Source organism: Natator depressus, chromosome 4, assembly GCF_965152275.1.
Source record: "Natator depressus isolate rNatDep1 chromosome 4, rNatDep2.hap1, whole genome shotgun sequence".
In the NCBI taxonomy this organism is placed as follows: Eukaryota; Metazoa; Chordata; order Testudines; family Cheloniidae; genus Natator; species Natator depressus.
Genome location: NC_134237.1, coordinates 130,840,689 through 130,856,598, shown reverse-complemented (window position 1 = coordinate 130,856,598; position 15,910 = coordinate 130,840,689). Strand labels below are relative to the sequence as shown.

Here is a 15,910-nt window from a genome sequence, read left to right as displayed (position 1 = left end):
TTAAAGAAAGCTCCACTATCCTCTTACATAAAATATATTTTGGGGGTTGGCAGAATAAACTATATTTTGAGTTGATTTATTCTTTTAACAGGTTCCACTAAAGTGAGTCGTGTCTAATGAATACCAATTAATATAAGAATTTCTCATGCCAAATTCAGGTTAGAATGAATAAATTAAATCATGCATAAAGCTCAGAACTGGAAAAGATGAGTCCGTGTTTGCTATCGGTGGTTCTTCTAAATATAAGAGATCATTTCTCCCGGTAGTATTGTTGGGAGTTTCTCTTGTATACAGATGGCAGGATTGGGCTGGTGGTGAGAAATAAAGGGGATGAAAAAGAATAAAAGAGCAGAAAAAGGATTAGATGTTACTGTAAGGCCTTTGGGACAGGAACTGTCTTTTTGTCATGGGTTTGTAAACAACCTAGTTCAACAGGGTACTGGTCAATGACTGGAGCTCCAAGGTGCTACCACAATTCAAATAATGATTATCTATATATCAGTAAAGATGGCCAAATATTTATAAATCTATTCACCTCAATCCATGAAACCAATCCATGAAATCAATGGGAACTGATCAGTCATGCATTGCTTATATTTGTTATAAGTATATCTATAGATATATCCTACTAACATTTATGTATGTGCTTAACTTTAAGCATCTGAATAGTTTTCAGAGTGGTAACCGTATTAGTCTGTATCAGCAAAAATGAGGAGTCCTTGTGGCACCTTAGAGACTAACACATTTATTTGGGCATAAGCTTTCGTGGGCTAGAACCCAGCAAGATTACTCATGTGCTTAAATGTATGTAGAATTTGGCCTTAGCTGAAAAAAACCCTGATACTGGGAACATTTGCTACTCTGTATAGAACCAATGACTGTGAATTCAATGGACTGTTTGTGACAGTCTTTTGCTCCATGGTAAGTGCTTGTTGGAAATAGGGTAAAGATTAATCTTTAATTAAAGTTTATGTCATGTGATGAAACCTCCAAGAATACGCCCAATCAAAATTGGCAATACAAGCAGGGAAGCACCCTAAGATTTTACAATTACTCCAGTGACAAAACTATAGAAATGCCTATCAACTACGAAAATAAATAAATAATGAATATATTCATTATGTGTGTATTCTTAGAGCATACATATACCCCAGTCATTAATACCTGGAAGGGATTGTTAACTTACAGCCGCTGATATCTTTCATCATATAAACATTACTATAATGAAGAAGCAGGGACTTACATACCTTCAGAAATAACATTTACCAGATTTTTGCAGTCTAAGAATGTTTTGGGTTTGGGGGCGGGGGGACGACTTTTTATTCATTGTGAGTTACACTATGGTTTGTTAACTAATTTGAATTAATGGGAATAACGGCTAAATCACATTTTGGTCATTTTGCATGAATAACATTGTATTAGCATAAATTCCAAGTTGTAATTTTCTAGGCATGCTTTTGAATGTACTTAACTGACATATGAGATGAGTTAGAGACTTTAAAATGACAGTGAGTCATTCTTTGTTAAAGATTTGTTAATTCTTTGTCATATAATTACAGGTAACTACATAGTTTTCTTTCTCTCACAAAATGTGACAGAATGCCCTGCACACCTCTAAGTCAGCACAAATCCAGTCAATGAACCTTCCTTTCTGTGTCTTGAAACTATGACAGCAGCATGTTCCATGCCCGCTGGAAAGGATGTATGGCCAAGGGCAGGGGAGAATATACATGAAAGAAGGTCTGTAATCATACTGCCTTTCATTTTGTTTAATCTAGTTATGCCACGTTTTGCTGAACAAGTTGAGGTTGCCATTGAAGCATTGAGTGCGAATGTCCCACAGCCATTTGAAGAGAATGAATTCATAGATGCCTCCCGCTTGGTTTATGATGGAGTTCGTGACATCAGGAAAGCTGTTCTGATGATCAGGGTATGTAAGGCACCTGGGAAATAAAGGTTGGTGCTTAAAGGAAAGTATCATAAAAGACAAGAGGAATATAAAAGCTGCCTGGCACCTACATTGTTTTACAATCAAGACGAATCATTTGACTTGGAAATGAATGTAGAACAAATGTTTGTACAGCAGAAAGATCTTGTTAGTAAAGAGATTAGATTATTTTAACACTTGTATGTGAGTCTGAGGTTTGTATAAATTAGGGAGCAGCAGCAGAGGCTACAGCCGTATGTCGCACTACTAGGTTCCACAAATAGCTGTCTGTGCACCTGAATTGTAACATATCGCACCCTGTTGTTCCAGTCTATAGCCTCTTTAAAACAGAGTTTGATATCGGACGGTGCGTAGGTTTCAGTTTATGTAACTCTGTGTTCCCAAGGAAATAGCAAAGGATGCACAAAAGATACATTGTTAATTATCCGGGGTAGGATTTGATCACATTTCTCTGTATTGCAAGGCCTAGTACAATAGAATTATTTCAGTGTTAGTGCAGTTGTTTTGTTAAGACCTTAATTGTTTGCATGGAATATTTTATTGTTACTCCCCGCATGCATCTCGGTAGGTATTCTTAATAACTAAATGAGTAGATCAGTTACCTTGCTGCTCCACAGAGCTTCCAAATGGATGGTTTAAAATGTTTATGCAGGTAAAGAAAGTGCCGTTTGAATGTGGACTAGCTGATCGATTCAGTTTGATCGGTCATCCTTTTTATAATAAGCTGAGCAATAATAAGCAGAAAATAGGTCAGCCTAGTTCTTCAGGGTCACCACAGCCACATCATCAAGAGCCTGGCCCTAAGAACAACTAAGCTCCTGTTTGTAAACAATGGGATGTGTGGCTTCCGTAGGACCTGTCAGGATCAGGCCTCAGGCCCAGTGAAAGCCATGCAAACACAGCAGCTGTGAAAACACTTCAAAGGATCTGAAACACAGCAAAATAAAAAATTCCCTATTTAAGCAACTGGCAGTGTTGAAACAATAGCCCTCACTTTGAGCAGCTTTCAGCAAGCTGGTAACCATGCTTGGTGGCTGTGACTAGCATGGCACTGATGAAAAACCTGGAAGGATGTGGGCTGTCAACTTTTTTTTATTCATCTGCCACTATCTGCTACACATGCAACGGAAGCTATTTAGATGCTTAACTTTATATTTGCAATGCATTTAGGTTCCGGTCCAGTGTCTAATGCCAAACCCAGATAGCTGGGAAGGTAGGCTTGCGGAGGCAATCCTCCTCCTAACAACAGGCATATGCAACCCCATCACATGAGAGGGAAATTAGAGGAGGCTTATGTTACAGGATCAGACCACCTCGGACTGTCCTCTTTCCCTTTGTATAAACTGTCACAGATATCAGGCCTTTCAGCTACCCCCTGCAGAAGCCCCTGGTTTCCAGCTCCTCCCCTTGCACAGCAGGACTATACCAGATGTGTTACCAAGGCCACCTGCACTCCTACAGTGGAAAGGGCTAGATTTTTTTTCTTAGCAGTAAAACACCACTTTTAATTCTGGATTCACATCCCTTTCCCTCCCCCCGCCCCCTTATTCCCCTGCTGACATGTTAACCACTAGCCTGGAAAGCTGATCAGCATGCAGGCCTTGTGAGCTCTATGAAAATATCTCAATTTACATTTTCAATTGTATCATTCTGCTGTTTTTCAGTTCTGCATGAAATCTGAGCTGGTGAATTCTGCAGAGTCACATTATGAGGTCAGGGTAAAAACTTCCTTCCAAACATTAACAAATAGATGGAACCTGATGGGCATTCCTCACTTGGGCAAAACTCACACTTGTTTTGTCAGAGCAAAGAGAGAGGGATGGATGGATAGATTATTTTTCAAGTTCAATGGGGCAACTCAAAGATATAAAGTTACATGGGTCCATTTTTGCAGGAGCAGTCTTACTTATAATGATAGTGGGTACAAAATGTCAGACAAATGTGATTTTAAGTCTGAACAGTTTCTCTTTAGCGTACCCATCCAAACAACTGCAAAGTAGGAGAAATTGACTTCTGTAAATGATATTGGGTACTGGCAGTGCTAATTTTACCACACTGCCTTACTTAGTTTGCTTCATTTATGACATTAGGAGTCCATCTGTATGAATAAAAGGGTACTTTAGTCATCAGTCTTGACTCTGCTGAGATTGCCAACAATGAGATAGTAGGATTTTCTTGTCAATTTAGCTGTCCTTTAGGTAACAAACAGATAAACTCCAAACTGCTAATGACAAGAGATAAATAATGACAAGAGATCCAGAATCCAGTAATAACAGTAAGAGATACAGGATCCATGAAAATAACCTTATATTGCAATTAAATGCAAGCTTACTTTGAAAACAATCGCTGAAGTATTTCTACCCAGTGATGAAGTTAGTCTCACATACCCCTCCGATTTGTGCCTTAAACCTTCTCCCAGGATTAAAATGACTTGTAATCTTGTTGGAGCATCTGACAGAAAAAAATATCATTCCACAGTAATTGTTCATGTGCATGTCACAGAAGAATGGAATTTCCTGAGATAGTTGTCTCATTCCATGGAAGAAATACATCCAGTTCTTTTAAACTAGTTTTTCTTTGTATTGCTGCTTTTAATAAACTAAAGAAAGAGAAAGAAATCTTTTTTTTCTTTATTTTCCTTATGGAAAAGAAAGGAGAACCATTATACTACTGGGGAATATTAATATAGTTGGTATAAAAAAAATCCTTCTTCCAAGCTTGAAAAAATACTGATGGTAGCATAAATGTAGTAATACAATTATGGAAGCTAAAATGAAGATAGAAAATAACGTAATTCAGTCATCTATCACTGTCTAGGGATCCTGTTACACATCGTTTTGTTTCATAGCTACTTATGAGTTTTCCCTAGTTATGGGAATGGAAATGAAACCCATTGTACAGTTAGCAACTACCACAACGGCATCTTTTTCATGTTTGAATGGCCAGGAGGTTGAGTCTTTTGCTCTCAGATGGGAGTCTTTCGCGACTGTCATCTGTGCCATTGTTACCTCAAGATTAGATTACTACAATATGCTCTGTGTGAGGCTACGTCCTAAATCTACTTGGAAATGGAGCTGGTGTAGAATTTAATCACCTGCTTGTTAAGTTGTGTGTCTTGTAAGCATATTACACCAGTGTTCTGTGATGTGTATGGGATACCTGTTGGTTTCCAGGTTGAATTTAACGTGTTGGTTTTGACCTAGAAGACTCTAAATAGCCAAAGATCTGTTGCGAGGTTGCCTCTCTTTCATTGCCAGTAAGGTAATGTTGCAGTCAGCAAAGGTGCTGCTAGGAGGACATTCTCTATTAGGGCCTCTCAGTTATGGAACTAGTCCCCTCTTGGTCCAAGAATACTCCAGATATGACACTCCAAGGAATGCGCCAAGGCCCTTCTATTCCCCCTAGTTTTTGGAGAGTAGGAAGAATTCTGAGCGTGTCTGGTTAGTGATGGGAGAATAGGGCAATTTCTTTTTTGTCTTTCTTTTTTCTTGTTAAGAGGGTTACACTGGCTTGTTGGAATTATAGCAATGCTGGGTTTATTATAAAAATTGCACTTCTTACTGTTGTCAAATACATATAAAACTATGGCTGAGCTGGTTGCTTTATCTTTATAAAATATATTTAAACGGATAAGGACCAAACACCCCTTTCAAATCTCCTCATATAGACATTTTTAAAAATCTTCTTATGGATGCACAATTATTCCTTCTGGTTTATGGTGCGGCCACATGGAAGATAGAACAGACTTATATTGGTGAAGATTATTTTCCTTCATTGCAGTTCGCTAATGTAGCCTGATCTTGCTCTTCCTGTCCCCAGTGATTGATACAATTTGGATTTAAAATGGGTGTCTTACTGGTGCCTATCGTGTAACCCACACACCTCCTGGGTGTGATGCTCTGTCCCATCTAGTGGCACTGAGACCACTTAGAGAGAGATTAATGAGTCTGCTCTACAACCTTAGCTAAGGGCCATGTGGCTTTTAGCTTATGCAGTAGAGGCTCATGTACTAAGCTCCCAGGTTTGATCCTGCCCACCGACAGCTAGGCTCTGTCGGCATTACAAGTGGGGGCTCGTCCGGGATTTCAACTGGGAAGTCTCTGAAGCTTGGGGCGCACTTCCTCAGCTCAAGGAAGTATGTAACCCACACACCTCCTGGGTGTGGGTTCTGTCCCATCTAGTGGCACGAAGACCACTTAGAGAGATTAGTGAGTGGTTTTTAGCTCATGCAGTAGAGGCTCATGCACTAAGCTCCAGAGGTCCCAGGTTCGATCCCGCCCACTGACAACCAGGGTCTGTCAGTGTTACAGTAGCAACAGGTTCAAGTCCTGACTGGATTTAATCATTCCTTCATTCTTCCAAAGTAAACTAATTAAGTTCCAGACACTGTTGTGAGCCTCAGAGATTAGTTTTTAAAAACAAGATCCTGTCTGCTGTGCACAGACATTAAAGACCCCATGACACTTTTTGTAAGACCCTGCCTAAGGCATGTACTTTAAAAGTCAAAATATGTGTTTTATAAAAGTGTGGTTTGTATCCCTGTGCCTTGTCTCCAAGCAAATTGAAGAGCTAGTTAGCATCCGGCGGTATACCTAAGAGATCAGGCTGCGGGAAAGCAATGTTGCAATAGTAAATAACAAACTAAAGAGTCAGCTGATTAGTCAGTTTTAGGCCCCAATTTTCAAAAGTGCATTCACCCTTTTGTGCATACCTGACGTGGTGGGTGTGAAGTTGGGCACATGCCAAAGCATGCCAGCTCATTTTGAATGTGGGCCTAAAACCAGCTGATTGCTATTGTTGATCTTAATGCAGAAAAGAATCAGCTTCAGCAGAAAATGAGGACATTTCATCCTCCAGAGTTGAAAACCCTTAACAGAAAATGTGATGGATGTGTAAAGCTTGGGGCTAGATCTGAGCTGTGCATGGAGGAGGTATTTAGGTTCCATATAACTACTGTAGAATATTGTTACACAAAAATACCTCTATTAAAGTGTCCCTTCTTTTGCATGATGACGGTTTGTTGGGTTTTTTGGTGGGGCGTGGGGTTGTTTTTTCTAAGCCCACCACCTAAACCAAATTGGATGTTTTTCCCTCTTTTGAGTACTGTGGTTTGTAAGACAACAAATATCAGATTTTAAAGCAACGGCTGTGTTTTGTTTCAGAATGCTTTCTGAGGTGTAAACCACTTAAATGCAGAGCTTTCTGAGTATGCCTTACCTCTTTCACAGACTTCCTCCTGTGCCCTAAATTGATGTCATTTGTCCACATTGTTTTATTTGTTCTCCCGGGCTGTTCTCTCAGGGCTGGATTATCACAGCCCTTTCCTGGCTGCATAGGGTAGTTACAAGACCCCCTTACTACCCTGCCCAGATTGCAACTTTGGCTGTGGGCGGTAGAGGAGAGACTATTTGACCAGTATTGTCACCTGTGAGCAACTGGGAGTAGAGGGAGCTGAGAGGAGCATGAAAGAGGAGGAGCTCTGGCTCCGCCCTCTATTTGACAGCCACAATAGCTGGCTGAGTGCATGGTGGGTGTGAAATAAATTGATTCATGAAAAGCACTTAGAGCAAGGGGTGAGCTGATGAAGAGCTGGGCTCTGAGGTACAAGTCCTTCTCTGGTTTGCTCCTAGACTGGATCTGCTACACATTGTCCCTTATTGAGGGCAGATTTTAATGTCACAGTCTAGCTGCTAGGCGGTTGAGAGATGACTGTAGCACATACAATATTAACAGAAACAGACAGTGGGATTTTATAATGATGGATAGCAGTCAACAATTTCCCCAGTAGTAGAAAAGAAAAGACAATTTATATTTTCACCTCCACTTTATCTTCTGTGTAACCTGTTACATACACTAATTGTACATGCATCCCTTCAGTGATTCTGCCAAAGTTTCATACCTATACTGTCATACTGTATTTCTTCCTTCAGAGCTCAACGTCAAACCTCATATTTAATTCACACTCTCAAAGTCAAATGAAGATGGCCCCATTTCCCTCTTCTTGTCATGTGCACATAACCATACAGGAAGCACAATCACAATAAAGCTGTGGAATTCCTTGCCAGAGGATGTTGTGGAGGCCAAGACTATAACAGGGTTCAAAAAAGAACTAGATCAGTTCATGGAGGATAGGTCCACCAATGACTATTAGCCAGGATGGGCAGGGATGGTGTCCCTAGCCTGTTTGCCAGAAGCTGGGAATGGGCGACAGGGGATGGATCACTTGATGATTACCTATTCTGTTCATTCCCTCTGGAGCACCTGACATTGGCCACTGTTGGAAGACAGGATACTGGGCTAGATGAACCTTTGGTCTGACCCAGTATGGCCGTTCTTATGTTCTTAACTGACAATGATTAGCACCTCTCCTGGCAGTTGCAACAAGGCCCCCAAGTGTTGACTATATCAATGTGGACACTTTCTGCCATAGAGGTGGTCCCTCCAGGTTAAAAGATAAGTAGAGCCCTGCAAATCTGCTTTATATGTTTCTGGATAGCAGATGGATGCAGATTCAAATTTTATACCTAGAGCCCGCAAATCTGCAGATATCAACTTTACATCAATGGATCATGTTTGTGGATCACTGATCGGACATGGATACAAATTTTATATTCATGCAGGGCTCTAAAGATGAGCCATATTGATAGGGCAGTGTGGGGAAGATTTCACTGATGACACCTGTGATCTCTCTGTTTATATTGTTATTATGATTATTTATTTGGATAGAGTAGCTCCTAGCAATATTATTAACTATTCAATATATTGTTAAATATTTGTATTGTTTAAATATTAATATTAATAATGTATTGATATATTTTTATTTAGTCATTGTGTTTCCCCCCAAATTACAATACAAGAGCACCCATCCAATGCAAAACAAATTGGAAAACTACACTAATAAATAAATAGATCCATCAGTCACTAGATCAAAGGACCTAGTGACAACATAAATAGAACAAAAACTAATTGGTTTCTCCACGTGACCCCCAACAGAGCTCGCACCACCACTGCTCAGCCCTGTCCAACACCCAGTTCTCTTGGGCAAGGGAGAAAAGGTGTATCTCGCAGCGTGCCCTGAAAGCTAACAATCTTTCACTCAATGGACCTGGGGAAGAAGTAAGTTACAAAGGCCTAGGACTATGCAGAGTGTTTAGTTTCCATCACCACCAAGATGGCATGTTTCAAAACTTTATACCTGCTTTAAAAATAATTGACCAGATCATCTACATTTCCTTTGAGGGGAAACCCTGCATTTGCTTTGAGGACTTCTCTTTTTCTACCAGTCTGTTGGTTACCTTTTCCCAGGTACTTACTTTCTCTCTTGAAGATTAGGCAGGGTGTTCTGGCACTCTAATAGTATTAGTCTCCCTTTATAGAGCAATTAGCATTATTTTGAAATATTGCATTTCGGCGGTGAATACATCCAAAAGATATGCGTTCATGAGACTGCATTCATCATGTTAACTGAGTTAAGAGAAATCACAGCAAGGCGATGATGAATGTGAAAGAAACCAGAGTTGGAACAACTTAATTCTGAGGACAATTCAATTTCAGGTCCTGACTGCCTGGGCAGACAAGTTAATTTAAAAGAAAAAAAGAAACAGTGTTTCCTGGGCAGGTAGTCGATGAAATAAGAACTTACTGTACACTGGAGTTTGTCTGTATCTTTTATAAGCCCGTCATCACTGCCTTCTCCTCTCTCTATTTCTCTCTCTTTTTCTAGACCCCTGAAGAGTTAGAGGATGATTCAGACTTTGAACAAGAAGATTATGATGTCCGCAGCCGAACGAGTGTTCAGACTGAGGATGACCAGCTTATTGCTGGGCAGAGTGCAAGGGTGAGTATAAAATCCATGTACCCCATCAACTCTGTATTCAGCGCCAAATGAAAAGGTATGCCTCTGAAAGCAAATTGGGAGATTTAAAATTTTGGGGGTCACTTCAGCAAGAAGGCTGGGAATTTTTGTTTTCAGGCATAGATATTTATTTAGGTCTTTTCACTTGCAGTACATTTGGGCCAAGTTTCTTGTATGATTTTTGTCAGGATTATGTGATGTCTTGTATCAGTTATTTGCTCAAGCTGGAACTATAGTAAAAGGCCTTGCACATTTGGAATGTACTGTAGCGGAGAGTATTCACGAAATTTAAAACAAACACACCAACCTAAGGGCACAATGTGCAGTATCGGAAGATATCTTACATTTGTCATGTTTCTCAGTGTGCTGACTTGTCTAGGAAAGCTGTTTAAGGTGCTGAGTAGTCTCTGTAACCTAATTGTAATTGAAGACATTTGTTACTGAGTCAATGTAATTTTACCAGCGTAATTATATCATGATAAACTGGAGACATTGTGATGTGTGACCTTAGCGTAGGCACGGCGATTGCAAATGGAGCGGACAAGTGCTTCAGGGGTCAGAGATGCTGGAGAAATGAAGTTGGGTGACCCTCAGGATTATTCCACCCTCTGATTAATGTTTACCTTTTGCTAAGTAGGCTCCTCAGTTCAGATAAGAAATCCAGTGAATACTGTGTTGTTAACACACCACATGAACATGTATTTGACTGGAAAGAGAGTTTAAAATCCTCCCCTTTTTTAACCTGGTACAGAAGCAGTGGAGAGACATTGTGGAGAACTGGAAAATACCTGTTTTATTTTTATTACTGTTGTGCATCCCTCTATATGTTTGCTTATGGTGGGTTACTTACTCTTCAGATGGATCAAAAGAGAGCTATTAGGGGAACCAAACTGGAAACACAATAGCCCAGATGGGGAGCATCCCAACAAACACCAAAACACCATAGCCAGGTTAGCGACAGCAACTTCTCGGTCCCAACCCTGCTTAGCTGATTGCCAAGGCTGAGAATCTGGAGAGCAAAAGATGTTGAAAGGAAGGGGGAAGCTCTCAGCTGCTGCAGGCTGACACAGACTGAAGGAGGAGCAGGGTCTGCAGCAAGCAGGCTGTAACTTGGTCCCCAGGAGAACAGAGGCATTGAGGTTATGTCATGTCTACCTTGAGGGGAACGCCAAATGTAGGTAAAATAGTGGGCATGCAGAGCTCTCTGTTTTATATCCATGTCTGAGTGCTGTGAACCTTTTGGCAAATAAATCTTACTTTAAAAAAAAAAAAAAGTTGTTTCTGTGTCACTGTGTGCTCTTGCTGCCCACCGGGTGCTGGAGAAAAACATTTGCAGGTGCCAAACCTGATAGGCCTGCTAGGTATTGTGGTTGGTAACCAGGAAGATTGGATCCCAGAGACCCTGTCAGAGTGGTCAGATCACAGGGTCCCCTCCAAAGAGAGGTAGAGGAACAGGCCGGTCACTAGAAAGGGGAGCACTTATGGGACTGGCAAAGGGTCTCAGAAGAGGCAGCCTGCCCAGGGACCATGGCAGTTATATCTGAGAGGTTTTTGTGGTTTAAAGAGTGTTACATAATGTTTAATGCATGCAGAAAGACTGAGTGCTGAAATAAACTCAAGTGTGAAAAGTTTCCTGGTGCTCTTTAGTGGATTCAGATTCTGTCCTTATTTCTTTCATAGCTAAACCTGGGGCAATGGGATCATGCTGCTCTTTCAGTAATTAAAATTAGAATTAAAAAAATAGATTTAGATGAAGAGAAATAGGGACAGTCATAGCATCCTTATTAAGGGCCTAATCCAGCTAGCAATTGAGTAATCTCAAATCCTATTATAGTTATTATTGTGGTTGTCAATTGTGGTAGATGCTGGACAAAAATATAACGGACAGTGACTGCCCCAAAGGGCTTACAGTCTAAGTATAAGACAAGAACCAATGGGTGGATACAACAGCATCAGAAGGAAGACAAGGTGAAAATGAGATGATTATGATCAGTGTGATGAGCATAAGCCGCAAAAGCCACTGTGTTGAGTGACCCCTTGAGCTGAAGCTAGTCAGCCAGGAGCTCCAGAGGCTCCCGAGATGTAGGGGGGCCACTGGCACCCCAATGGTGGCCCTGTCGCTCTTCCTCTTCCTGAGGTCCTGCCCCTGCTCTGCTTCTTCCCCCAAGGCCCCGCTCGCTGCTCAATCGTGTCTGCCCGCTCCCCCCCCATCACTCACCCTTGAGGCAGGACAAAAGTGATGGGGCAATGGCCCCTTGGACTCTCCTGTTCCAGCACCCCTGTACTCAGCCTCCTGGGGGATCGTGCCATATAGGACTGTTTGTTGGAGAAAAGTTAGGATTTTAGTTAGAGGCTATAATAGATTTGTATAATATGCCTACTCCATAAAAGCTATTAGCATTTCAGTGGAAAGGCTTGGTGTCTGTCTTTGAAGGGAGATAAAACTTGAATATACAATCTGCTTTTGCTGCTGGGTATGGCTCCTTAGAAAGGCATCAGCAACCGAAACAGAGTCATTAAGACATACTGAACCAGCACTGAGAAGCTCAGGTTAGACTGTCCACGAAGACAGGAACCAAACACAAGTAATACAGATCGGTCTTCTTAGCTTCCTGATAATACAGATCTTTATTTTCACATCCCATTAGTTACAATGAATTCATCAGTTCTAGAGTGTTTAGAGGGGGCTGGAGGGGGAGAAGGAGAGAGAGTTTCACTTACACTGCATTTCTCTGTGGAAAGACTAATGTGTTAACATTTGAAACCGCTGAGTTACATTGATAAGGCCTAATTAAAACTCATGTGTTGAATTTTAATTTGATTAACTTGCAAATTTCTCATTTTCTGATCTACTGTTTATAGATAACCTTTTTTAATTCCAGTTTTGGAAAAGGTCAATTGTGAATTTTTAAAAGCCAAGAGCATTGTAAGAATATGTAGAGAAAGACTTCAGCTGATTGAAAGTGACATAAACAAGAAAAAAATTAATGACACTTAAATGTGTCACACCCCATTAAATGCATAATGCAGTCTTCAGAACCCTGAAGTCAAATAGTATCTCATCTTGAGAATCATTGTTGGAAGTGTCCATTTCATCTTCAAAAGTAACTTCCATAATTTTGCCTTTTTTTTTGGTAATTTTCCTTTTCCTTTGTTGATAGTCAAGGCAAATTAGAATCAACCTATTTAGTGCCATTTTGCATATCATCCAAGAACTAATTAAACCACTAAATGTTATTGAAAGGTACGTTCATTCCGTTCATTTTAAACATACTCCCTTGCATGCCATGGCTTATTTCAACCTCAAGTTGAGTAGAAAGCCAGGGTGTTTCTGACTGACAGTGAGATATGGAGAGGTGGAGGTGTCTGAAGCTCAGTCAAACTACGGGGCTGCCTGTTAGTGTGTATTTACTTCATTTTTGATCTGTCTAAAGTTTCAGATATAATAAAAAAATCCTGTCTTTTAGTTTAATTGTAGTGGCTTCGGCCCACCCTCTTCAGTCTGCAATGTCATAGATGTACAGTCTTTAAACTTGCAAAGATTTAATAAGGACTTTAAAAATCCCTTGTTTTACAGGAATATGTTGCAGTTACTCTTGAAATAGCTGATGTAGTGAAAACAAAATTTGGTAAAAACCCTGTTATTAAATGCATAGACTTTAATTTAAAAATGTTTAATAGTGTGAATGCTCTGAGAGTGAAATCAGTACTAAGACCATCTTTAATATGCAACCCCTGTTTTAAGAGACCATTCTGAAGCACACCTGTGAGGTTTCCAGTTCAATTTTGCTTGTCATGTGGTTATGCTATAACTTATACTAAACAATCTGGTCTGCTTAAAACAACTGGACTCATTTATGGCAGATTTCACTGTAGCCGGGGCCACATCCTGTGCTAGTATAAATCAGTGTAATCCTACTGAAGTGAGTAGAGCTATGTTGATTTACACCAGGGGTAAGCATCTGGCACTATAAGCTTTGATTGATTTCTGCTATTCTGTATGGAGTCCCCGGGAGTCTCTTTGTTCGGTGTGAAATTATCCTTTCTGAAGAAACTATCTGCACCATTTCACTTTAAGAAAAGGAGTACTTGTGGCACCTTAGATAGACTAACCGATTTATTTGAGCATAAACTTTCCTGAGCTACAGCTCACTTGCTCTTGAAAGCTTATGCTCAAATAAATTGGTTAGTCTCTAAGGTGCCACTAGTACTCCTTTTCTTTTTGCGAATACGGACTAACACGGCTGCTACTCTGAAACATTTCACTTTACAGCTTTCAGAATTAAAATCCTATCCTAAAAAGTGCTGAGTTCAGCTGTGATGGATTTAGCATCCTCAGCTCCCTCTGAAGACACTGGAAGTTGTGTGCGCTCAGCACCTTGCCAGTTTAGACCCTTAGAAACTAAAATGATTTCTAGCTTCCTTTTTTCATGGGCAACTACTCTACGTTTTATCCAGGCTATCATGGCTCAACTGCCCCAGGAGGAGAAGGCTAAGATTGCGGAGCAAGTAGAGATATTCCACCAAGAAAAGAGCAAATTGGATGCTGAGGTGGCCAAATGGGATGACAGTGGTAATGACATCATTGTGTTGGCAAAGCAGATGTGCATGATTATGATGGAAATGACAGACTTTACTAGGTAAGCACAAAAGCGTTTGGACTGAGAGCTTCCTCTGAAACCCTGCATCATTTCTTTATGATGGTGTTTAAGGAACATTGAGTGTATTTACTATGTTTAAGTAATGTGTCTGTAGCGATTCTAATATTGCTGGTTCTATAATCACTGCCCTGTGTATTTGCCTTTTAACACAAAGGAGATCTTCAATATTGTTTAAACACTGTTCAGCATTAAGACACCAAATCACCAAAGCACTTAAGCACAAGAGCAATTCCATCCCGATTCAGCAAAGCACCTAACCACTTGCGTAACTTTAATCACATGAGTAGCCCCAGTGAAATCAGTCACAGAGGTGCTTTACTTCCTACCAGCGGGCCAGAACATCAAACACACACATTTATATTTGAGACTCCTTAGTGACTTGTTGGTTGGGGGGACATAAAGCCAGCTTAAAGAGCAAAGGTTACTGACATGCCCAAATAGTTCCTTTCACCTGGTTATTTTGGACAGTTCACCATTTAAGATGTATGGTTTTGTTAGTTATTTGTGCATCTTTAATTTTAGCAGAAGTGGTGCAGCAAGGATAATGTGTGACCTGATAGGCCGTCAAATCACCTTTTGTCTAACACGAGTCAAAATGCATAAGGGTTGCTGAACTTTCAACATTTCATCTCAATGAATGTCAATCAAAAATAATGGCAAAAAATCCACTGAACTCATTCTCATGACTGAATTTCTTTAAAAAAGCAGCCCTTGATTTCATCCAGAAGTAACTTTCATCAGGACTTGTCAATAACAGTGACTTTCTTCCTTGCTTTAATATTTTTTCTAATTACAGTGCATCAAAAGGCTATTAATTAATGTTATCATTTAAACAAAATTATTTTTGTTTATATCCAGTCACATTGTTAATCAGACTAGAGGGACCATTTTACAAGAGATTAAACGCACCCTCCTAAAGTTAGAGTTATCTATGCAGTGCTACAATCCCTGCTGTCTTGGGGAGTGAATGACCAAAAAGTCCTCTCCTGTTTTGGATATCCTGTTTTGGATATGTTTTGCCACACTTCTGCAAGGCAAAAAACAAACAACCAAGCAAACAAAAATCCCAAACCCACTGAGGCCTTATTCTTCCTTTCTGCACTCTACAGGGAAAAAATCATTTCCTTAGGCAGAAGAATCATGTAGGGATCTTTCTCTAGAGAGCTGAGTTTCTCTTCCCCCTACAATATGTCTAGCCCCCTGCCCATCTTTCGTGGGAAAGGAGTGTAAAATCCCTCTATACCCTTCATGACAAGGACATAAAAAAATCTCCTTTTGGTCTGGATCTCTCACCTCTCTTTTCTGAAGCAGAATGAAAAGTTCCTCATGCCTCACTATCAGTTCTGGGAAGGGAGAGGTGATGATCTAATAACTTCTCAGGGGACCAGGATACAAAGGTTTCTCTACCACATGCTGCATAAGTTTTAATACCTTAATCGTCAAACT

The 15,910-nt window shown here is 40.3% G+C and overlaps 1 protein-coding gene across 2 annotated transcripts in view; it reads left to right on the top strand.

The window, feature by feature from the left end:
- CTNNA2 (catenin alpha 2) overlaps window positions 1-15,910 on the top strand; it is a 775,311-nt gene that overhangs the window by 711,522 nt on the left and 47,879 nt on the right. For both annotated transcript variants that reach the window (XM_074951902.1, XM_074951903.1), the window contains exons 14-16: window positions 1,779-1,930; window positions 9,672-9,785; window positions 14,262-14,443. In XM_074951902.1, the coding sequence (XP_074808003.1) occupies window positions 1,779-1,930; window positions 9,672-9,785; window positions 14,262-14,443 (448 nt within the window). The remainder of the gene's footprint in view (window positions 1-1,778; window positions 1,931-9,671; window positions 9,786-14,261; window positions 14,444-15,910) is intronic.